The sequence below is a fragment of the Salvelinus fontinalis genome, chromosome 19 (assembly GCF_029448725.1).
Source record: "Salvelinus fontinalis isolate EN_2023a chromosome 19, ASM2944872v1, whole genome shotgun sequence".
Lineage (NCBI taxonomy): Eukaryota > Metazoa > Chordata > Actinopteri > Salmoniformes > Salmonidae > Salvelinus > Salvelinus fontinalis.
The window spans coordinates 7,943,341-7,968,896 of record NC_074683.1 but is presented as its reverse complement, the minus strand read 5'-3'; the positions used below and the strand labels follow the sequence as shown (position 1 = coordinate 7,968,896).

Below are 25,556 nucleotides of genomic sequence, written 5' to 3'. Positions count from 1 at the left end.
CCACCAAGCTAGCGGCACCATGAAGACCAAGGAGCTCTCCAAACAGGTCAGGGACAGTGTATCGGGTGCCTCGGCCAAGGACAAGGCCTCCTGCATGTCTCCCAAGTCTGGTGAGTCCTGTGCCTGTGCTAAGAACTAATCCTACTGCATGTCTCCCCAGCCTGGTGAGTCCTGTGCCTGCTCCCAGAGCCAGGCCTCCTGTGTGTTTCTCCACTCCAGTGATGATCCATGGCAAGAAGCCTCCAGTGATGATCCATGGCAAGAAGCCTCCAGTGGTGATCCATGGCAAGAAGCCTCCAGTGATGATCCATGGCACGAAGCCTCCAGTGATGATCCATGGCACGAAGCCTCCAGTGATGATCCATGGCAAGAAGCCTCCAGTGATGATCCATGGCATGAAGCCTCCAGTGATGATTCATGGCACGAAGCCTCCAGTGATGATCCATGGCACGAAGCCTCCAGTGATGATCCATGGCACGAAGCCTCCAGTGATGATCCATGGCACGAAGCCTCCAGTGATGATCCATGGCAAGAAGCCTCCAGTGGTGATCCATGGCACGAAGCCTCCAGTGATGATCCATGGCACAAAGCCTCCAGTGATGATCCATGGCACGAAGCCTCCAGTGATGATCAATGGCAAGAAGCCTCCAGTGATGATCCATGGCAAGAAGCCTCCAGTGGTGATCCATGGCACGAAGCCTCCAGTGGTGATCCATGGCACGAAGCCTCCAGTGGTGATCCATGGCACGAAGCCTCCAGTGATGATCCATGGCACGAAGCCTCCAGTGATGATCCATGGCAAGAAGCCTCCAGGGGTGAGACATGGCACGAAGCCTCCAACGGGGGTCTCCAGCCTGGAGCCTCCAGAGACGCCCTCCAGTCCGGAGCCGCCAGAGTCGCCCTCCAGTCCGGAGCCGCCAGAGTCGCCCTCCTGTCCGGAGCCGCCAGAGTCGCCCTCCTGTCCGGAGCCGCCAGAGTCGCCCTCCTGTCCGGAGCCGCCAGAATCGCCCTCCTGTCCGGAGCCGCCAGAGTCGCCCTCTTGTCCGGGGCCCGCTGTCACAGTCGCCCTCCTGTCCGGGGTCGGCAGCGAGGATCCCCGGCGGCGGGGTCCACATCCCGCACCAGAGCCCCCACCGCGGATAGATGCCCACCTAGACCCTCCCCTATAGGTTTAGGTTTTGCGGCCAGAGTCCGCACCTTTGGGGGGGGGCTACTGTCACGCCCCGACCTTAGAGATCATTTTTATGTCTATATTTTGGTTTGGTCAGGGTGTGAGTTGGGGTGGGCATTCTATGTTTGGTGTTCTGTTTTCTATTTCTGTGTGTTTGGCCGGGTGTGGTTCTCAATCAGAGGCAGCTGTCTATCGTTGACTCTGATTGAGAACCATACTTGGGTATCCCTGTCTTAGGTCAGTTAGGATCACCACTTTATTTAAAAATGTGAAATGTCAGAATAATAGTGGAGAGAATGATTTATTTCAGCTTTTATTTCTTTCATCACATTCCAGTAGGCCAGAAGTTTACATACACTCAATTAGTATGTAACGGCCATCGTTTAAAAAGGCTTGTAAAGTTTGGAATTTCCACGTAAAAATGTCAGACTTGATTTGCCCTTTCAAAAAATGTATTTACCCATACATTTTTCCCCCATTAATTATAATTTACATAACAATGTACATTTGCTGTTGCTACAGGATTATAATCCTCCTGTGTGAAACTGTCTCAAATTAAGATATGACATCTGTAAGAGATGTAACACAATAAGTATACCAAACATTAGGAACACATTCCTAATATGGAGTTGCACCCCCCCCCCCCACCCCCCCCCCCCCCCCACCCCTTTGCTCTCAGAACAGCCTCAATTCGTCGGGGCATGGACTCTACAAGGTGTCAAAAGCATTCCACAGTGATGCTGGCCCATGTTGACTCCAATGCTTTCCATTGTCAATCTGGCTGGATGTCCTTTGGATGGTGGATCATTGTTGAAACTTATGTGAAACTGTTGAGCGTGAAAAACCAGCAGTGTTGAAGTTCTTGACAAAAACCGGTGTGCCTGGCACCTACTATCATACCCCGTTCAAAGGCACTTAAATCTTTTATCTTGCCCAATTATCCTCTGAAAGGCACACAAACACAACCCATGTCTCAATTGTCTTAAAGCTTAAAAATCCTTCTTTAACCTGTCTAAGCCCCTTCAGCTGCACTGATTGAATGCTGTTCATTGACTACAGCTCAGTGTTCAACGCCATAGTGGCCACGAAGCTCATCACTAAGCTAAAGACCCTGGGACTAAACACCTACCTCTGCAACTGGATCCTGGACTTCCTGACGGGCCGCCCCCAGGTGGTAAGGGTAGGCAACAACACATCTGCCACGCTGATCTTCAACACTAGGGCCCCTCAGGGGTGTGTACTTAGTCCCCTCCTGTACTGCCTGTTCACCCACGACTGCGTGGCCAAACACGACTCAAACACCATCATTAAGTTTGCTGACAACACAACAGTGGTAGGCCTGATTACCGACAACGATGAGACAGCCTATAGGGAGGAGGTCTGAGATCTGGCAGTGTGGTGCCAGGACAACAACCTCTCCCTCAATGTGAGCAAGACAAAGGAGCTGATTGTGGACTACAGAAAAAGGTGGGCCGAACAGGCCCCCATTAATATTGACGGGGCTGTAGTGGAGCGGGTCGAGAGTTTCAAGTTCCTTGGTGTCCACATCACCAACGAAATATCATGGTCCAAACACACCAAGACAGTCGTTAAGAGGGCACGACAACACCTTTTCCCCCTCAGGAGATTCAAAATATTTGGCATGGGTCCCAGATCCTCAAAAGGTTCTACAGCTGCACCATCGAGAGCATCCTGACCGGTTGCATTGTCGCCTGGTATGGCAACAGCTCGGCATCTGACGGTAAGGCACCACAGAGGGTAGACACCTTGTAGAGTCCATTCCCCGACAAATTGAGGCGGTTCTGAGGGCTAAAGGGGGTGCAACTCAATCTCAAGCTTCCTGCCGTCCAGGATCTATAAACTAGGCGGTGTCAGAGGAAAGCCCCCAGAAATTGTCAGAGAATCCAGTCACCCAAGTCATAGACTGTTTTCTCCGCTACCGCACTGCAAGCAGTACCGGAGCGCCAAGTCTAGGACAAAATGGCTCCATAACAGCTTCTATCCACAAGCCATAAGACTGCTGAACAATTAATCAAACGGCCACGTGACTATTTACATTGACACCCCCACCCCCTTTGCATTTGTTTTGTACACTGCTGCTACTTGCTGTTTATTATCCATGCATAGTCACTTCACCCCTACCTCCATGTACAAATTACCTTGACTAACCTGCACATTGATTCGGTACTGGTACCCCCTGTATATAGTCTCGTTATTGTTATTTTATTGTGTTACTTTTTCTAATTTATTACTTTAGTTTATTTGGTAAATATTTTCTTAACTCTATTTCTTGAACTGCATTGTTGGTTAAGGGCTTGTAAGTAAGCATTTCACGGTAAGGTCTATACTTGTTGTATTCGGCGCATGTGACAAATAAAGTTTGATTTGATTTAAAGTGGATTTAACGAGTGACATCAATAATGGATCATAGCTTTCACCTGGATTCACTATGTCATGTCATGGAAAGAGCAGGTGTCCTTAATGTTTTGTACACTCAGTGTATATATTTATTGTGTGTCTGTCATTGAGGGATATCATTGCTCCATGGTACACAGCAGAATAGGAACCTTGCTCACTAATGTGTATATATCCATGAATCCCAACTTCAATACGTGCAAGTTAAGTTTGTGTATTTATCCCAGTTCACTACAGTCTGACTGTGCTATTAACCATTGTTCACATATCCCTAGTTCCCTACGGCTCATTACACAAAGCTTAGCTGCACCGAAATGAAGAAAGAAGAAATCTCACTCTGGAGGCTTGAGGATTTTGACCAAACAGAACAAATCAGCAAAAGCTGACACAATCCCAAAGTTTTTTGAAAGAAATAAAGTCAAACAGGTATTTCTAGCACTCCTCGCAGACTCAGCGGACTATGATAAGCTCTGCCATCTATGAAAACAACTTGCAAACCTCTTGCTGACAAATTTAAGACTGTTTGAGGCAGGTTCATTAACCCATTGATTACCATAGGACAAAGGCATTATCCACACACAATGAGGAAGACCAGATGAGCTAAATTCGGATCGCATGACAACCACTGTAGGATCCGTTGGTGTGTAAGAGGGAAAGTTTATTGGTCCTTAAGACATCAACACTTCCTCCCTTTTCCTTTAGCCTTGTATTTAGTCAAATACAGATGGCAGGGATGGAGTTACATTACGGGGGTTAAAATTGAAATACATTTTTCAGTTTTGTCGTGGCAAACTGTAGAGCAAAGGTTTATACAGATTAGTTACCCATACATTATACACCACTCATTAAAATCATGACTTCATGCAACCAGATCAAAAGATGTGAGATGCTTGGAGGCATCTTTATCATGTCAACAGTGCTGAAACCCAACCCCATTCGGCCCTCCTCTCTTATAAAGGAGGAGGGAGAGGCTCAGGGGCTCACAGACACACTGGGTCTCAGGATGTCTATCACTGCTGCTACACACTCAGGAAGCTAACTGGAACCTTCCATCACTGCTGTTCTTCACTGACTACCTGCACAAACCCAGCATTTTGGACATTGCACAAGCCTACCTCACCTGGATCTGCAGCACGCAAAAAAGGCTTTGGATTGTGAGTCTTCAATGGAGTTTTGCTCAGTAAAAAGACAATCTGCCTATATGCATTCTTAAAAATGAAATAGTGGGAAGGTGTCTGATACAAAATCTTAACATTTCAGATTAAAAACTAGTGCTAGTTTATTTTAGATGAATCTGATGACTCGTTGTGCACTAATCTTGTGCACAAATATCAATTTTCAAATACTCCATGTTGAGCAATCGTGTTGTCCTCACTGAACATGAAGTAATTTGGTAGATAAATCATGTAGATGGTTGTTTAAATGTAAAAATTCTCCAAACTTTATCCTTGATTGTCTCTCTCTGCTGGAGGGACAATGCTGTTCCCTACTGTGACCTGGTTCCTGTTGGTAGCAGGGCTGTTGGGTGTCTGGGCTCAGGACTACTATGAAGAGAGAACAGTGAATAAGAGACCCAGGGGCAGGGGGGCCCAACTGCAAGCTGCAGCCATTGCAACTAACGTGCAAAAACATAATGGACAAGGTATGAGGGGGAAACACATTATATTTTTTATAGTATAGTTACTCATTGCAAACAGTTGCCATTTCAAACAGTGAGATCACCGATGTCTTATTATGTCGCATTTCTGTGACCATAATTCATCAATCCAATAGAAATCAAAATTCCAGCTAAACAAGAAGTTGAACATGCACCATAAATCCCATGTTTGGTTAACACAGGTGAAGACAGTAGATAGATATCTATCCTATGAGCGGATCTCCTGGGATATACTACTGTACCTGCTATGTTCCCAAGGAGTTGATATCCTACGGCATTTTCACTCTGTCATAACATGATTTAGCTTGGTCTTTCTGTCCATGTGAGAGATGTAATGTCAAGACAAAGAGTTCATTTTAGATAGTGTTTTTGGCATTTTGACGTGACTGTCATGACTTTGAACGATTGCACTCATCTAAAAATGAGTGAAGATAGAAAACACAGGAACTCTTTATTTGAAGGGCCCCTACATAAGTACTTCATAACACATTCATAACCCACAATGACAATTTTTAATAGAATAGCCTCTTGGTGAAATTGTGTGTCTCTGACTCGTCTTCACGTGAACACAGCCATTTCAGATGAAGACTGCGGTCTGGAGCTTACCTTTCTGCTGGACAGCTCTGAGAGTGCCAAGGAGAACCATGAGCAGGAGAAGCGCTTTGCCATGGATGTGGTGGACAGGCTCCAGGCCGCCCGTCTGCAGACGGGCCGCAGTCTGAGCTGGAAGGCGGCCCTGCTGCAGTACAGCAGTCACGTCATCATCGAGCAGACCTTCAAGCAGTGGAGAGGCACTGACAACTTCAAGTCCCACATCACCCCCATTGTCTACATCGGCCACGGCACCTACACCACTTACGCCATCACCAACATGACCAAGATGTACCTGGAGGAGTCCAACCCAGGCAGCATCAAGGTGGCCATGCTGCTCACTGACGGCATCTCCAACCCCAGGAACCCAGATATCTTCTCAGCTGCCACTGACGCCAAGAACCAGGGGGTTAAGTTCTTCACGGTGGGCATCACCCGCGCAGCCAACGAGTCAGCCAACGTGGCCCAGCTGCGTTTGTTGGCCAGTTCTCCTGCCTCCCGATACCTCCACAACCTTCAGGATATTGACATTGTGGAGAAAGTCCTCAAAGAAATTGTGAGTATGATCTGGCTTGCATTACTTCTCAAGAAACACAATGTTGGTTAGTGATGATGACACAATGGTACAGTTGTGATTTACATGTAATCAGAGTTACACATAGACCGGTGCAGGTTGTGAATTACACAAAATGTTGCAACCAAAATCATCTCATGAGGGGTTTTTAACCCTCATACTACGAACTACCATGTTTTACATACAACCTAGGTCATTTTGATCCAAAGAAGAAACTATTGGAAAAAGCAACAATCATAGCAAAAAATATTCTTAATTCTTATCAAAATATCATTAGACATGTAAATAATGTTGTTTTTTTAACCAAAACAAGCCAAAATGACAGTTAATTAGCATATTCTGTCAAACAAAAATATAAATGTTCCCCTTAAATAATGTACAAAAAAGTCCAAAAAAACTGATTTACCATCATCTGATTGTAGTATCATTTAGTTTTAATAATTATGAAGTAAATACACATTTTGTCATAATCAAAAAGCATGCCCAAATCCTCAGTCACTTAAAACCAAATGTTATAGCAACCCAAATACCATAACAAGTTGCACATATAGAATAGTGGATGATATTATAGGAAATCTGGTATTTATATAATGTTTCCCGTAAAATATTTGTTTTAGAAGAATACACACCAATACAGCACTATGTGTACATTCAGAGGGTAGCTGGTTCTATAATACAGTTCTGCCAAGTATGCATACCGCTGACCGACTTTTATGAGCTGTTTTGACTGCAACTAGGCATACAGTATATGTAAGGTCATTTGGATTTTGTACATGGTCATACCTAGTTATAACCAGTTATAACCAAAGCCGAATACATAAGGCGCTTCATTTCTGCAGATGATCTGTCTATCTGTTCAAAATCCCTGATACAGGTCCCCCTCCACCCTCTGAGGATATTTAATATTATATCTCCAGAGAATCCGAGATTCAAATAAATACTTTTTTAGATTTTCCCTAGAATAACTACTTTTCGGAGAATACACACCAATACAGCTCTTTGTGTGGATTGAGTATATCGGAGTTCTGTATTGCAGTTCTATCAAGTATTTATACCATTGGCAGACTTTTTATACCATTTCCAGATTTGTATATGCCAAAAAATAAGGTAATTTTGGTTTTGTACGAAGTCATAGAATACGTGGTATAGAAAAGTACAATCTTAGGCGAGTACATGGAGAGTTATATCTCTGCAGATGATCTGACTATCTGGTCAAAGTCACTGATACAGGTCCCCCTCCACCCTCTATAACTTGGATAACTTGTTATTATGTCTCCAGAGAAATCTAGATTCAAATAAAGGTCCTATCTATCAAATTACTATAGGCAGGATTAGGTGTGTTTGGCTGTCGTGAAGATTACCCCAAAGAACTTGCATTTTTAAGTCTATATGGATGCAGAAACACTAAACAATTATTTAGATTTAGATTACTAAGAACAAGTTGATTGACAAAGTCATGAACGTTTTGAAGAATACATTTTTTTTCAATTCCTCTGCGGTCAAAATGGCTCCAGACTGGAGCCAGAATGACTGACATTCCACAATTCTTAGGTATACAAATTCAAGAGACTGTAGCAAGATAATGAATGACTATGGATAAGAGCCATGGATTTGGTATTTTTGTTCAATGAGCAGACAGCTGTCTTACATTTCTCAGTAGAATTGCTGCTTACCATCTCTATACTGTGAGTGCATATCCCATGGGCTTTACTTTGACTGCTATGCTTCATGGGATTTCTCAATAAGAGTAAACACAATCTTTTGTGGTCGCACCTTACATTCCTCTGAGTGTAAACAGTCAGGGTGCTTTCAGTGATACTCTTTTATCATACCATTTGGTTTGCATTTGTCTCATTGGTATTACAAGGGACTTTCTACACATGAATTTATTTCAAGTGGCAACATAGCCAAACAGAGCTTGGCACAAAACCATAATTCTAGAAACCCCCAAAGTCACTTGGACTCAGACACCAGGCTTTTCAGTCTAGTTTATACACTGTCTAGTTTATACACTGAACAAAAATATAAACGCAACATGCAACATTGTCAAAGGTTTTACTGAGTTACAGTTCACATAAGGAAATCAGTCAATTGAAATACATGCATTATGCCCTAATATATGGATTTCACATGACTTTGAATACAGATATGCATCTGTTGGTCACAGATTCCTTAAAAAAAAAAAGTAGGGGCGTGGATCAGAAAACCAGTCAGTATCTGGTGTGACCACCATTTATTTGCCTAATGTAGCTCAACACATCTCCTTCGCATAGAGTTGATCAGGCTGTTGATTGTAGCCTGTAGAATGTTGTCCCACTCCTCTTCAATGGCTGTGTGAAGTTGCTGGATATTGTCGGGAAAAGGAACGCGCTGTCGTACACGTTGATCCAGAGCATCCCAAACATGCTCAATGGGTGACATGTCTGTTGAGTATGCAGGCCATGGAAGAACTGGGATATTTTCAGCTTCCAGGAATTGTGTACAGATCCTTGCGACATGGGGCTGTGCATTATCATGCTGAAACATGAGGTGATGGCGGCGGATGTAAGGCATGACAATGGGCCTCGGGATCTCGTTACGGTGTCTTTGTGCATTCAAATTGCTATCGCTAAAAGGCAATTGTGTTCGTTGTCCGTAGTTTATGCCTGCCCATACCATAACCCCACCGCCACCATGGGGCACTCTGACATCAGGAAACCACTCACCCACACGATGCCATACACACTGTCTGCCATCTGCCCGGTACAGACAAAACTGCACATTTTAGAGTGGCCTTTTATTGTCCTCAGCACAAGATGCACCTGTGTAATGGATATGATGTTTAATCAGCTTCTTGATATGCCACACCTGTCTGGTGGAGGGATTATCTTGGCAAATGAGAAATGCTCACTAACAGGGATGTAAAAAAAATTGTGCACAACATTTTAGAGAAATAAGCTTTTTATGCGAATGTAAAAATTCTGGGATCTTTAATTTCAGCTCATGGAACATGGGACCAACAATTTACATGTTGCGTTCATATTTTTGTTCAGTATAGTGAAACATGTGACCGGTGTGTGAAGAGGGGAGGCAAAAGTATGATACATTATGCTAGAGTTTACTAGTCCTGTAATCTAGTCGTAAATGTACATGGTTTCGGTATGTTTTGGATGATACAGTATATGATTTCCTCTAATGGTTGTCACTGTTTATTTTCTCTCTACACAGACTGACCTGGCTGATGAAGGGGTAGGTACTAATACATTTTGATGCGCTGATACACTATCCTCATTCAACAAATAAATAATCAAGTTCAGGGACCCTGCATGACATAAGAATTTGTTCTTAACGGACTTGCCTAGTTTAAAAAAAAGGTTAAATAAAAACAAATACAAAAAAAATGTCTGACACAGTTACATGTTGATTCTGAAACCATGTCTTGCCTTTTTGAAGTGTCCCCCGGCCCATCAATGTGCCTGTGAGAAGGGCGAAAGAGGACTCAGTGGCTTAGCCGTAAGTACTTTGTCTTTCCTTTCCAAACACAGAATACTTTTCCTTTGAAATTTAAGGTGATATATTCCTGAAGGGCTGAATTCAATTAAAAGTTCTAAAGAGGAATCTTACATGGTTCTGATATTGTGGATAATTGCTTGTTTCTTTTTATACTTACAATAATTGCTTGCTTTTTTCTAAGTTACACCCAGTGGTCAGAGAAAGCTGTCTTTCTTGCATCTTCATTACCAGCATTCTGAAAATAATCCAAATGCTACAGGACAAGACAGATTTTGGGTTGTTTTTCTTAATGAATTTCATTTACGCCTCAACTGCTAATTTGTGTTGCCTGTTCTGTCAAGTTATTGCACATTTCCCTTCCCACATAAGATGTCCCCCATGGAAGCCATGGGCATCCTATGAAGACCTTTACTCGCAATAAAACAGGACCTTTGTCATCGGAAATAACACTTACTACCTCCATTGTCAGCTAGTCAGAGAGGGAGAATGTTGGAGGGGGCTTAAAGTGTAAGATTAGGTTATTTTACACAGTAGTTACTGAAGTAAAAAATATTTTAATGTACTACTTAAGTCGTTTTTGGGGGAATCTGTACTTTACTTTACTATTTATATTTTTGACTACTTTTACTTTTACATCACTACATTCCTAAAGAAAATATTGTACTTTTTACTCCATACATTTTCTCTGACAACCAAAAGTACTCATTACATTTTGAATGCTTAGCAGGACAGGAAAATAGTCAAATTCCCGCACTTATCAAGAGAACACATGGTCATCCCTACTGCTTCTTGTCTGGAGGACTCACTAAACACAAATGCATCTTTTGTAAATAATGTCTGAGTGTTGGACATTTAAAAAACAAGACAATTGTGCTGTATGCTTTGCTAAATAATAGGAATTTTAAATGATTTATACTTTTACTTTTGATACTCAAGTATACTTAAAACCAAATACTTTTAGACTTTTACTCAAGTAGTATTTTACTGGCTGGCTTTCAATTTTGCTTGAGTAACTTTCTATTAAGGTATCTATGACAATTATGACAATTGGACACTTTTTCCACCAATGCTTCTAATCATCAGAACAGACTAGAGGCCCCCCTGAGTAAAAGTAAAGATACCTAAATAGAAATTGACCCAAGTAAAAGTAAAAGTCACCAAGTAAAATATTACTTAAGTAAAAGTCTAAAAGTACTTGGTTTTAAAAATACTTAGGTATCAAAAGTAAATGGAATTGATAAAAGTATAAATCATTTCAAATTCCTTATATTAAGCAAACCAGACGCCACAATTTATTTTTATTTTTTATTGACGGATAGCCAGGAGCACAACTCCAACACAATTTACAAACGAAGCATTTGTGTTTAGTGAGTCTTCCAGATCAGATGCAGTAGGGATGACCAGGGATGTTCTCTTGATAACTGTGTGAGTTGGATAATTTTCCTGTCAAAATGTAATGAGTACTTTTGGGTGTCAGGGAAAATGTATGGAGTAAAAAGTACGTTATTTTCTTTCAGAATGTAGTGAAGTAAAAGTAAAAGTTGCCAAAAATATAAATAGTAAAGTAAAATACAGATACCCCACAAAAATACTGAAGCAGTACTTTAAAGTATTTTTGCTTAAGTATTTTACACCACTGTCAATAACCAGGTACGTTATCTATAGAGAGAGTCCTTACATTCTTACACTGAGACTTAAAGGCTCTCATAATTGCTCTCATTAGTTTAATGGCCAGAAACCTGCGATTAGCTATGCATGGCAACCGCCACAAGCTGTCCATGTGCCGAATGGCAACCTGACCTCTCACCTTTTGGCCAAGCAGCAACATGTCCATCCTTTACTTGTACCATGATACACCCCAATACACAGACACACACACAAAAAGCCACCCCCCTTGTGACCACAGGTCCTTTTACCACCCGCACTAAGCAAACAATACCGACTCCCTCAGGAAAACTATGCTTCTCTTTCACTTTGCCCTTCTGTGGCCAGTGATGGCTTATCTCTCATTGACTCACTGCAGATCATTTGCGAAGGATAGTGGCCGTTCGTCAGACATGTTTTGTTTGAAAGTGAGTTAAATGAATCTCGTGTTGTTACTTCATTCCACAGGGGAAGAAGGGTCGCCCAGGAGATGATGGAGCCCCTGGTCTTAAAGGATCGAAGGTCTTTGATTTGTTATGATTATTTTTCATTATTTAATTGTTTTACATACCTGTTGTGTTCCTGATGTCTCTCTAAAATCAAAGATACTGTAACGGCAGTCTACTTCGTCCTCCTCCTCAGACGAGGAGAGGCGAGAAGGATCAGAGGACCAATGTGCAGCGTGGTAATTAGACATAATGAATTTAATTAGACAAAACAAAAACACTATACAAACTGACAAAACACACTAACCGTCACAGTCCCGTGTAGCACCAACACTGACACAGGAACAATCACCCACCAACAAACAGTGAGAACAGCCTACCTTAATATGGTTCTCAATCAGAGGAAACGTCAAACACCTGCCTCTAATTGAGAACCATATCAGGCAACACATTAACCCCAACATAGAAACACAACACATAGAATACCCACCCCAACTCACGCCCTGACCAACTAAACACATACAAAACAACAGAAAACAGGTCAGGAACGTGACAGAACCCCCCCTCAAGGTGCGAACTCCGGGCGCACCCCTAAAACTCAAGGGGAGGGTCTGGGTGGGCATCTGTCCGCGGTGGCGGCTCCGGTGGAGGACGAGGACACCACTCCACCATTGTCTTTGTCCCCCTCCTTAGCATCCTTTGAGTGGCGACCCTCGCCCCCGACCATGGTCCAGGAACCTTCACCAAGGCCCCTCCTAAATAGAGGAGACAACTCAGGACAGAGAGGTAGCTCAGGACAGAGAGGTAGCTCAGGACAGAGAGTTAGCTCAGGACAGAGAGGTAGCTCCGGACAGAGAGATCGCTCCGGACAGAGAGGTAGCTTAGGACAGAGGGGCAACTCTGGACTAATGGCAACTCTGGACTAATGGCAGCTCCGGACTGAGTGGCAGCTCCGGACTGAGTGGCAGCTCATGACTGGAGGGCAGCTCATGACTGGAGGGCAGCTCATGACTGGAGGGCAGCTCATGACTGGAGGGCAGCTCATGACTGGAAGGCCGCTCATGACTGGAGGGCCGCTCATGACTGGAGGGTAGCTCATGACTGGAGGGCAGCTCATGACTGGAGGGCAGCTCATGACTGGAGGGCAGCTCATGACTGAAGGGCAGCTCATGACTGGAGGGCGGCTCATGACTGGAGGGCGGCTCTGGCAGCTCCTGACTGGCGGCTCTGGCAGCTCCTGACTGGCTGGCGGCTCTGGCAGCTCCTGACTGGCTGGCGGCTCTGGCAGCTCCTGACTGGCTGGCGGCTCTGGCAGCTCCTGACTGGCTGGCGGCTCTGGCAGCTCCTGACTCGCTGACGGCTCTGGCAGCTCCTGACTGACGGACGGCTCTGGCAGCTCCTGACTGACGGACGGCTCTAGCGGCTCCTGACTGACGGACGGCTCTAATGGCTCGGGACAGACGGGCGGCTCAGATGGCGCTGGGCAGACAGATGGCTCAGATGGCGCTGGGCAGACAGATGGCTCAGACGGCGCTGGGCAGACAGATGGCTCAGACGGCGCTGGGCAGACAGATGGCTCAGACGGCGCTGGGCAGACAGATGGCTCAGACGGCGCTGGGCAGACAGATGGCTCAGACGGCGCTGGGCAGACAGATGGCTCAGACGGCGCTGGGCAGACAGATGGCTCAGACGGCGCTGGGCAGACAGATGGCTCAGACGGCGCTGGGCAGACAGATGGCTCAGACGGCGCTGGGCAGACAGATGGCTCAGACGGCGCTGGGCAGACAGATGGCTCAGACGGCGCTGGGCAGAGAGATGGCTCAGACGGCGCTGGGCAGAGAGATGGCTCAGACGGCGCTGGGCAGACGAGCAGTGCAGGCGGCGTTGGGCAGACGGCCGACTCTGACCTGCTGAGGCGCACAGTAGGCCTGGTGCGTGGTGCCGGAACTGGTGGTACCGGACTGGAGACACGCACCTCAAAGCTAGTGCAGGGAGCAGGAACAGGGCACACTGGACTCTCGATGCGCACTATAGGCCTGGTGCGTGGTACCGGAACTGGAGGTACCTGGCTGAGGGCACGCACCTCAGGGCAAGTGCGGGGAGAAGGAACAGTGCGTACAGGGCTCTGGAGACGCACAGGAGGCTTGGTGCGTGATGCCGGAACTGGAGGTACTGGGCTGGAGACACGCACCACAGGGAGAGTGCGTGGAGGAGGAACAGGGCTCTGGAGACGCACTGGAAGCCTGGTGCGTGGTGTAGGCACTGGTGGTACTGGGCTGGGGCGGGAAGGTAGCGCCGGATATACCGGACCGTGCAGGTGTACTGGCTCCCTTGAGCACTGAGCCTGCCCAACCTTACCTGGTTGCATGCTCCCCGTAGCCCGTCCAGTACGGGGAGGTGGAATAACCCGCACTGGGCTGTGTTGGCGAACCGGGGACACCATGCGTAAGGCTGGTGCCATGTACACCGGCCCGAGGAGACGTACTGGAGGCCAGATATGTAGAGCCGGCTTCATGGCACTTGGCTCAATGCTCACTCTAGCCCGCCCAGTGCGGGGAGGTGGAATAACCCACACCGGGCTATGCACCCGTACAGGAGACACCGTGCGCTCTTCCGCATAACACGGTGTCTGCCCGTACTCCCGCTCTCCACGGTAAGCATGGGAAGTGGGCGCAGGTTTCCTACCTGCCCTCGCCACACTACCCTTTAGCCCCCCCCAAGACATTTTTGGGGTTTCTTCACGGGCTTCCAGCCCGCTTCCGTGCTGCCTCCTCATACCACCGCTCCTGGGCTTTAGCTGCCTCCATCTCTTCCCGAGAGCGGCGATATTCTCCAACCTTAGCCCAGGGTCATTCTCCGTTCCATATTTGCTCCCATTACCATTCCTCCTGGTACCGCTGCTGCTGTCGCTGCTGCCCGTTGCCACGCTGCTTGATCCTTGTTTGGTGGGTGATTCTGTAACGGCAGTCTAGCTCTTCCTCCTCCTCAGACGAGGAGAGGCGAGAAGGATCAGAGGACCAATGTGCAGCGTGGTAATTAGACATAATGAATTTAATTAGACAAAACAAAAACACTATACAAACTGACAAAACACACTAACCGTCACAGTCCCGTGTAGCACCAACACTGACACAGGAACAATCACCCACCAACAAACAATGAGAACAGCCTACCTTAATATGGTTCTCAATCAGAGGAAACGTCAAACACCTGCCTCTAATTGAGAACCATATCAGGCAACACATTAACCCCAACATAGAAACACAACACATAAAATACCCACCCCAACTCACGCCCTGACCAACTAAACACATACAAAACAACAGAAAACAGGTCAGGAACGTGACAGATACAGCCAATTTACATGTACTATTCTTCTATAGACATACTGCGTATTCCTTATAGGAGTAATAATATAAGGCTCGGGCTCCAGATGGCGCAGCGGTCTAAGGCACTGCAGCTCAGTGCAAGAGGCGTCACTACAGACCCTGGTTCAATTCTAGGCTGTATCACAACCGGCCGTGATTGGGAGTCCCATAGGGCGGCGCAAAATTGGCCCAGCGTCGTCCAGGTTTGGCTGGGGTAGGCCGTCATTGTCAATAAGAATTTGTTCTTAAACTGACTTGCCTAGTTAAATTAAAATAAATAAAATAAAAAATAATCGAAATTGAATAGCTCCAGTGTTTACTGTGTAAATAATATATGGTAGATTACCATGTTCTCCTTTCCTTTTAGGGAGAGGGAGGACTAAGTGGACTTCCAGGTCAGGATGGCGGAGAAGTGAGTGATACACTTAAACACGTAGTACTTCTTATATGAAATGTTCATATGCAGATATCTATAGATACAGATCTAGGTTCTTAATCTAATCTCCCTGTTGCAGGGGAACTTTCCTGGAGGAAATGTAAAACATGTAGTGTATTTGAGGTTTTAAAATGCTTCTGAAGTTTTCCACTTTGACATTTCAGACTTGATTTACAAAAAATGTATCAACCCCCAATAAACCCTCTTAAATGTCCATTAATAATAATCCACATAATATTCCACATTTCCTGTTGCTGCAGCAAACTTTATTAAATTAAGATCCTACATCTGTATGTTGATTAAGCGTTTATCAATGTACGTACAGCTGTTGCTCACAATCAAACCTATTATACTGTGTTTGTTTGCAGGGAAAATCTGGTTACAAAGGAGAGAGGGTATGTCATTCAAGTTGTCATTACTATTTACTGTATGTTATTTTGAAGCTACAGTTCATTCATATGACATATTGCTTTCCATTACACAGGGTGAGAGAGGCGAGTGTGGCACTCCAGGAATTAAAGGGGACAGGGTAGGTATGAATAATCCCCCTTATCGGCTCTCTGAGTCATGCTTTTGTTCTGTTGATCATACTACAGGTTGATTTATACAGTACCTTTATTTACTGTTTCATTGAATGTCCACTCCCAGGGTCCTGAGGGCCCAATGGGCACCAGAGGAGTCAGAGGTCTCCAGGTGGGTAAACAACAGCAACATGTACCTAGAAAATGCCCATATTCAGATCAAAGTGTTATACTTTTGTGAAACACCTGTATGAACGCATATATACTCGCTCCATGCTCCACTCTCCTCCCACGCACACACACAATGTAGTTGATAATGTCTGTAATCTCTGTAGATCTTCCCAGCAATTTAGCATCAGTATCTGGGTAGCCTTCACTTTATATCCCAATGTGAATTGTCCACCTTTGTTAAGGAGTGTTCTTTGTTCCTCCCCAGGGTTTACCCGGTCCACAGGGTGACGTTGGACCTGAGGGCCCTCAGGGAAAGAAGGTTCGTAAGGAGACACCTCATACTTACCTCATCACACACATCTGCTGTCGCCTGTACACTTCCTTTGTAACGATTTTCCTCCTCCTCTCCATTTTCGGAGAAGGAGGAGTATTGAGGGAACCAAGGCGCAGCGAAGTTTGAACACATAATGATTTATTAAATAAACAAAATAGACAAAGACGACGTAGACAGAAAACGAACTATACTTGAAAATGATACAAAATAACAAAACGAAAGTAGACAGTCCTGAACGACGTACTTACATACAACGTGACGAACGAAATGAACAGGAACAGACTACAAGAAATGAACAAACCGTATACAGTCCCGTATGGTGCAAACATTGACACGGACACAGGAGACAACCACCCACAAACAAACAGTGTAATTGCCCTACCTAAATATGACTCTTGATTAGAGGAAAATGCAAACCACCTGCCTCTAATCAAGAGCCATACCAGGCAAACCAAAACCAACATAGAAACGAATAACATAGACTGCCCACCCAAAACACATGCCCTGACCATAAACACATAAAAACAACATAAAACAGGTCAGGACTGTTACATCCTTTTAACGGAACTTTAAAAGAGAGGTTCCTGCCACGCGTTGTACTACCTGAGAGTCGAGGGGCATGTGTCTCTCTCCCTTAATAGGCACCTGTGGAAAATACTGGCCCGGTGCCAGTGCCTTCCCCTTCACTAATTCAGCAGCGTGAGGATTAATGCTAGTTTTCACATTCATACTCAGGTTCAGTTAATGGCAGGAGTCCTGTTTCTAAATATACGGTACACTAGGAACTGCCTAAAGCACTGTCTACCTCCTTACTAGTCCTCTGTTGGGATTGTCAAGGCACTACAGCTATGAAAAGTCAAATGTTCTCTCTCCATGTGAGAACATGCAGGTTTCCATTGGAAAGAGAAAAAAGGGTAAACAGAATGTTAAAGACAGATGTTGCTCCCATAATATGAGTATGTGAACTGTACGTGTTGAGATTTTAGCAGCCTAGTGATTTATCTCTTGCTAATTGAATCAGCACCACCATCAAAGACAATCTTTCAAAACTGGATGGATAATTGTGGAAAGAGCCATGTTTATAGTCTACCCTGTTAGGAATATGTTTTAAGAGAGGAATGTAAGGTGTTGAGCATTTAACTGAGGTCAAATGTGATTGTTATGGAGGTATGGACTGAAACGTGTGAGAGATCTGCCTTGCTTTGGGAAATGTTTTCTAGTGGTTATCTTAGCTTTCTGCTTGACAGGCTCAACTTCTTTGTTGTTTCTTGTTTAGGATTAAATAACTCCTAAATCGTGAATAAATCTCATGATTACTGCAAACTCTCCGGCAAACCATTGCCTCCAGTAAAATAGCTCTTAATTGTTTTGAGACTGGATGTTTTTGACTACTTTGAGTCGACACCTCAACTGAGACAATGTCTGGCTTCAGGATGTGCCCTGACTTGTTTCATTTGGAGGGGTAAAATAGTTTCCCCACTTTTCCATATACAGTACAGTTCAGACAATAGCTCCCCACTGTGTATTCACTGGTTGAATCAACGTTGTTTCAACATAATTTGTCAGCATATTGTGACATGGAATCAATGTGGAAAATACATTGGATTTGAAAAGATTTCAACCAGCGTTGTAAACATTGAAATTAGGGTAAAACTTCAACTTAAATATATTGACTTAACAGATTCTTACAGTGCCTTCAGAATGTATTCACAGCCCTTGGCTTTTTCAAAATGTTGTTGTGTTACAGCCTGAATTTAAAATGGATCAAATGTGAAGTTTGTTTTGTCACTGGCCTACATAAATTTCCCATAACGTCAAAGTGGAATTAGGTTTTCAAAATAAAAAAAATTAAAATAAAATATGAAAAGCTGAAATGTCTTGAGTCAATAAGAATTCAACACCTTTGTTATGGCAAGCCTAAATACGTTACATAATACGTTGCAAGGACTCACTGTGTGTGCAATAATAGTGTTGAACATGATTTCTGAATGACTACCTCATCTCTGTACCCCACACATACAAATTATCTGTAAGGTCTCTCAGTTGAACAGTGACTTCCAAACACAGATTCAACCACAAAGACCAGGGAGGTTTTTCAATGCCTTGCAAAGAAGGGCACCTAATGGTAGATGGGTAAAAATAAGTTCAAGCAAGGGTTGCCTTCTAGAGAGACAGATTGTAACATTCTCTGTTTCACGGAAACATGGCTCTCTCGGGATATGTTGTCGGAATCGGTTCAGCCACCGAAATACCTTATTTAAGTAAGTATTCAGACCCTTTGCTATGAGACTCAAAATTAAGCACAGGTACATCCTGTTACCATTGATCATCCTTGAGATGTTTCTACAACTTGATTGGAGTCCACCTGTGGTAAACTCAATTGATTGGACATGATTTGGAAAGGCACACACCTGTCTATATATGGTCCCACAGTTGACAGTGTATGTCAGAGCAAAAACCAAGCCATGAGGTCGAAGGAATTGTCTGTAGAGCTCCGAGACATGATTGTGTTGAGGCACAGATCTGGGGAATGGTACCAAAAAATGGATCCCAAGAAGAAAGTGGCCTCCATCATTCTTAAATGGAAGAAGTTTGGAACCACCAAGACTCTTCCTAGAGCTGGCCGCCCGGCCAAACTGAGCAATCGGGGGAGAAGGGCCTTAGTTAGGTAGGTGATCAAGAACCTGATGGTCACTCTGACAGAGCTCCAGAGTTCCTCTGTGGAGATGGGAGAACCTTCCAGAGGGACAACCATATCTGCAGCACTCCACCAATCAGGCATTTATGGTAGAATGGCCAGACGGAAGCCATTCCTCAGTATAAGGCACATGGCAGTATAAGGCACATGGCTAAGGCAGTCAAATTCAACATGACTGTTTAGTCACGGTAATTAGGCTTCTCCAAGCTCTGATGCTGCTGCTGGTCATTAGTAGCCTACCAAACTTGCTAACTGCTTGGTACTCAGCACTCTATTGTCCCTCTAATCACTCTGACATCAATGCAAATGTATTTGAAAATCTAACACTTCATGAGAGCCCATGAGCTCATTTCTATAGCCTATGCAATTAAGACAGAAAACAGAGTGATGGCTGCTAATAAAAAGAGGAGGATCCCATCAGCTTTCAATAGGCTAGGCCTACTATATTTATTTCTCAACCTTCCTAATATTAATTGCATTGCTAATATTTACAACATGAGTATAACCTACCTGGCTGGCATGAAAATAAACCATGGGGAAAAACATCCTCCATTCGCTATTTCAGTGCATAGATGACGTGTATTTTTCCCTGCTGCATCTGTTTCGATACAGGTGCATGGTAATAGTCCATTCTAAATCAAAACAAATGTCACACATATATTATTAGCATGTAAAGACAAGATCAACATCAAAATGGCGCCGACAAAGAGGGCTGCCTCGCTTCTAGTCCTTAGGAAACTTTGCTGTATTTAGTTTTTTTAATGTATTATTTCTTACATTGTTAGCACAGAAAATTTTAAGTGTTACTACATACAGCCGGGAAGAACTATTAGATATCAGAGCGTCATCAACTTACTACCACTACAACCAGGAATAGGACTTTCCCAAAGCGGATCATTTGTTCGAACTACCCTGTGCATTTGAGCTGATTCCAGAGGCTGACACAAAACAACACCGCCAGAGAAGAGGTAGACAGAGCGGTCTTCTGGTCAGACTTCGAAGGCGCACACACCACCCACCGCTTCCAAGTATATTACTCGCTAATGTCCAGTCTCTAGATAACAAGGTAGACGAAATTAGGGCAATGCTTGCTTTCCAGAGAGACATCAGGGACTGTAACATACTCTGTTTCACGGAAACATGGCTCTCTCGGGATATCCTGTCGGAGTCTGTACACCTGGAATCTTTGTACGTCACGCCGACAGGAATAAACATCTCTACGGGAAGAAGAAGGGCGGGGTGTATGTTTCATGATTAACGACTCATGGTGTAATTGTAACAACATATAGGAACTCAAGTCCTTTTGTTCAACTGACCTCGAATTCCTCACAATTAAATGCAGACCGTATTATCTCCCAAGAGAATTGTCTTTGGTTATTGTCACAGCCGTGTATATCCCCCCTCAAGCCGATACCACTGCGGCTCTCAAGGAACTTCACTGGACTTAATGCAAACTGCAAACCATATATCCTGAGGCTGCATGTTTTGTGCTGGCAAAACTCTGGATCACTGCTACTCTAACTTCCGCGATGCATACAAGGCCCTCCCTCGCCCTCCTTTTGGCAAATCCGACCACGACTCCATGTTGCTCCTCCCTTCCTATAGGCAGAAACTCAAACAGGATGTACCTGTGTTAATAACTATTCAATGCTGATCTGACTGATCAGAATCCACACTCAAGATTGTTTTGATCATGCGGACTGGAACATGTTCCGGGTAGCCTCAGAAAATAATATTGACGTGTATGTTGATTCGGTGAGTGAGTTTATAAGAAAGTGCACAGGAGATGTTGTACCCACTGTGACTATTAAAACCTACCCTAACCAGAAACCGTGGATAGATGGTGGCATTTGCGCAAAACTGAAAGCGTGAACCACCGCATTTAACCATGGAAAGGTGACTGGGATTATGGCTGAATACAAACAATACAAACTCCCTCTGCAAGGCAATCAAACAAGCGAAATGTCAGTATAGAGACAAAGTGGAGTCGCAATTCAACGGCTCAGACACAAGACATGTGTGGCAGGGTCTACAGACAATCACGGACTACAAAGAGAAAACGTCACGGACACCGACGTCTTGCTTCCAGACAAACTAAACACCTTCTTTGCCCGCTTTGAGGATAATACAGTGCCACCGACACGGCCCGCTACCAAGGACTGTGGGCTCTCCTTCTCCGTGGCCGACGTGAGTAAGACATTAAACGTGTTAACTCTCGTAAGGCTGCCGGCCCAGACAGCATCCCTAGCCGTGTCCTCAGAGCATGCGCACACCAGCTGGCTGGTGTGTTTATGGACATAGTCAATCTCTCCCTCTCCCAGTCTGCTGTCCCCACATGCTTCAAGATGGCCACCATTGTTACTGTACCCAATAAGGCAAAGGTAACTGAACTAAATAACTATCGCCCAATAGCACTCACTTCTGTCATCATGAAGTGCTTTGAGAGGCTAGTCAAGGATCATATCCCCTCCACCTTACCTGACACCCTAAACCCACTTCAATTTGCTTACCGCCCCAATAGGTCCACAGACGATGCAATCGCCATCACACTGCACACTGCCCTATCCCATCTGAGGAATACCTATGTAAGAATGCTGTTCATTGACTATAGCTCAGCATTCAACACCATAGTACCATCCAAGCTCATCATTAAGCTAGAGGCCCTGGGTCTCAACCTCGCCCTGTGCAATTGGGTCCTGGACTTCCTGACGGGCCGCCCCCAGATTGTGAAGGTAGGAAACAACATCTCCACCTCGCTGATCCTCAACACTGGGGCCCCACAAGGGTGGGGCCTCAGCCCCCTCATGTACTCCCTGTTCACCCATGACTGCGTGTCCATACACGCCTCCAAATCAATCATCAAGTTTGCAGACGACACTACAGTGGTAGGCCTGATTACCAACAACGACGAGACAGCCTACAGGGAGGAGGTGAGGGCACTCGGAGTGTGGTGTCAGCAAAACAACCTCTCACTCAACGTCAACAAAACAAAGGAGATGATCGTGGACTTCAGGAAACAGCAGAGGGAGCACCCCCCTATCCACATGATGGGACAGCAGTGGAGAAGGTGGAACGTTTTAAGTTCCTCGGCGTACACATCACAGACAAACTGAAATGGTCCACCCACACAGACAGTGTGGTGAAGAAGGCGCAACAGCGCCTCTTCAACCTCAGGAGGCTGAAGAAATTTGGCTTGTCACATAAAACCCTCACAAACTTTTACAGATGCACAATTGAGAGCATCCTGGCTGGCTTCACTCGCAATAACATCTGCTAACCATGTGTATGTGACCAATAAAATGTTATTTGATTTGATTTGAAATCAAGAATAGTCTGATAGGTGACAAAATTAACCTATCACTTGTGAATTATATATTATCACTTGTGAATGATGCACAGCATAAGAAACAATGTCTTTTTTGCAACTTTTAGTCACACACCTCATGTAGCCTACCCATAGGCCTATGTGCTGCAACAAACACTCAAACTGGACAGTTTTATCTCAATCTCTTCATTCAAAGACTCAATCATGGCCACTCTCACTCTTAATAATGTTTGTACACTGTTTTGTGCTGCTACCATGTTATGCTGCTGCCACGTTGTGTTGCTACCATGTTGTTGTCATGTTGTGTTGCTACTGTGTTGTGCTGTCATGTGTTGCTGCCATGCTATGTGTTTGTCTTAGGTCTCTCTTTATGTAGTGTTGTGTTGTCTCTCTTGTTGTGATGTGTGTTTTGTCTTATATTTTATATATTTCTATATACAGTTGAAGCCGGTAGTTTACATACACCTTAGCCAGATACATTTAAACTCAGTTTTTCACAATTCCTGACATTTAATCCTAGTAAAGATTCCCTGTCTTAGGTCAGTTAGAATCACCACTTTCTTTTAAATGTGAAATGTCAGAATAATAGTAGAGAGAATGATTAATTTCAGCTTTTATTTCTTTCATCGCAATTCCAGTTGGTCAAAAGTTTGCATGCACTCAATTAGTATTTGGTAGCATTGCCTTTAAATTGTTTAACTTGGGTCAAACGTTTCGGGTAGCCTTCCACAAGCTTCTCACAATACATAAGTTGGGTGAATTTTGGCCCATTCCTCCTGACAGAGCTGGTGTAACTGAGTCAGGTTTGTAGGCCTCCTTGCTCACACATGCTTTTTCTGTTCTGCCCACACATTTTCTATGGGATTGAGGTCAGGGCTTTGTGATGGCCACTCCAATACCTTGACTTTGTTGTCCTTAAGCCATTTTGCCACAACTTTGGAAGTATGCATGGGGTCATTATCCATTTGGAAGACCCATTTGCGACCAAGCTTTAACTTCCTGATTGATGTCTGAGATGTTGCTTCTATATATCCACATAATATTCCTCCCTCATGATGCCATCTATTTTGTGAAGTGCACCAGTCTCGTGCAGCAAAGCACCCCCACAACATGATGCTGCCACCCCCGTCCTTCACGGTTGGGATGGTGTTCTTCGGCTTGCAAGTCTCCCCCATTTTCCTCCAAACATAACAACCGTAGTCTGGCTTTTTTTATGGTTGTTTTGTAGCAGTGGCTTCTTCCTTGCTGAGTGGCCTTTCAGGTTATGTCGATATAGGACTCGTTTTACTGTGGATATAGATACTTTTGTACCTGTTTCCTCCAGCATCTTCACAAGGTCCTTGCTGTTGTTCTGGGATTAATTTGCACTTTTCGCACCAAAGTAAGTTCATCTCTAGGAGACAGAATGCGTCTCCTTCCTGAGCGGTATGATGGCTGCGTGGTCCCATGGTGTTTAAACCTGCGTACTATGGTTTGTACAGATGGAGGTGATACCTTCAGGCATTTGGCAATTGCTCCCAAGGATGAACCAGACTTGTGGAGGTATACAATTTTTTTTCTAAGGTCTTGGCTGATGTCTTTTGATTTTCCCATGATGTCAAGCAAAGAGGCACTGAGTTTGAAGGTAGGCCTTGAAATACATCCACAGGTACACCTCCAATTGACTCATATTATGTCAATTAGCCTAAAGCCATGACATAATTTTCCAAGCTGTTTAAAGGCACAGTCAACTTAGTGTATGTAAACTTCTGACCCACTGGAATTGTGATACAGGGAATTATAAGTGAAATAATCTGTGTGTAAACAATTGTTGGAAAAATTACTTGTGTCATGCACAAAGTGTATGTCCTAACCGACTTGCCAAAACTATAGTTTGTTAACAAGAACTTTGTGGAGTGGTTGAAAAACGAGTTTTAATGACTTCAACCTAAGTGTATGTAAACTTCCGATTTCAACTGTAATTGATATCATGTCAATATATCTCTAAGTAAGATAAATTAAAAGACAATGGTTCTATGTGATGTCAGTTAACATTAATCTGAATCTGAATCTAAATGTAAAACAACTGAATGTAAAAGTTTCTCTGAACTGCCTAGACTGAATTAGAGCTTTAGACTGCCCTTTAGCTGAAACTCACTCCCTTGTTCTTGACATTGGATCTGTATTATGCTGCTGTCTTTGTTTGCTGCTAACTTTAATCTGTGTCTCTTGTGTTTGTCATCACAGGGTGACCGGGGTCCAGCTGGCCCGGCCGGAATTCAGGGAGAAAATGGTATTGGACTTCCTGGATCTAAGGTACATTTAGTCTGTTATTGCTTTTCTCTAACTAATGAATTGTTTAATGTTACCTATTCCATCTCACTGTGTCTTTTTTGCAGGGTGATCTGGGATTCCAGGGGAAACCCGGCCCCCCTGGTCCACCAGGGTTGGGTGAATATGGTCAGCCAGTGAGTGGAATGAAACACCCGACTAGCATTTTACTGTAGCTTACTACATTATGTAGTTTGGTTTCATTGACACCTTAATAAACCTTGTGAATGATACTATACACTCAGTTTACAAAACATTAAGAACAACTTCCTAACATTGAGTTTCGGGCATGGACTCTGGAAGGTGAGTCCACAGTGATGCTGGCCCATGTTGACTCCAGTGCTTCCCACAGTTGTGTCAAGTTGGCTGGATGTCCTTTGGGTGGTGGACCATTCTTGATACA

The 25,556-nt window shown here is 44.4% G+C and overlaps 1 protein-coding gene across 1 annotated transcript in view; it reads left to right on the top strand.

Moving 5' to 3' along the window:
* The first annotated feature begins 5,062 nt into the window (after positions 1–5,062).
* Positions 5,063–25,556, top strand: part of LOC129817002 (collagen alpha-1(XXVIII) chain-like) — a 31,018-nt gene continuing 10,524 nt past the window's right edge. The window contains exons 1-12 of the mRNA XM_055871993.1: positions 5,063–5,228; positions 5,816–6,390; positions 9,616–9,636; positions 9,841–9,900; positions 12,013–12,066; positions 15,726–15,770; positions 16,163–16,189; positions 16,279–16,323; positions 16,443–16,487; positions 16,752–16,805; positions 25,070–25,138; positions 25,222–25,290. Of these exons, the coding sequence (XP_055727968.1) occupies positions 5,063–5,228; positions 5,816–6,390; positions 9,616–9,636; positions 9,841–9,900; positions 12,013–12,066; positions 15,726–15,770; positions 16,163–16,189; positions 16,279–16,323; positions 16,443–16,487; positions 16,752–16,805; positions 25,070–25,138; positions 25,222–25,290 (1,230 nt within the window). The remainder of the gene's footprint in view (positions 5,229–5,815; positions 6,391–9,615; positions 9,637–9,840; positions 9,901–12,012; positions 12,067–15,725; positions 15,771–16,162; positions 16,190–16,278; positions 16,324–16,442; positions 16,488–16,751; positions 16,806–25,069; positions 25,139–25,221; positions 25,291–25,556) is intronic.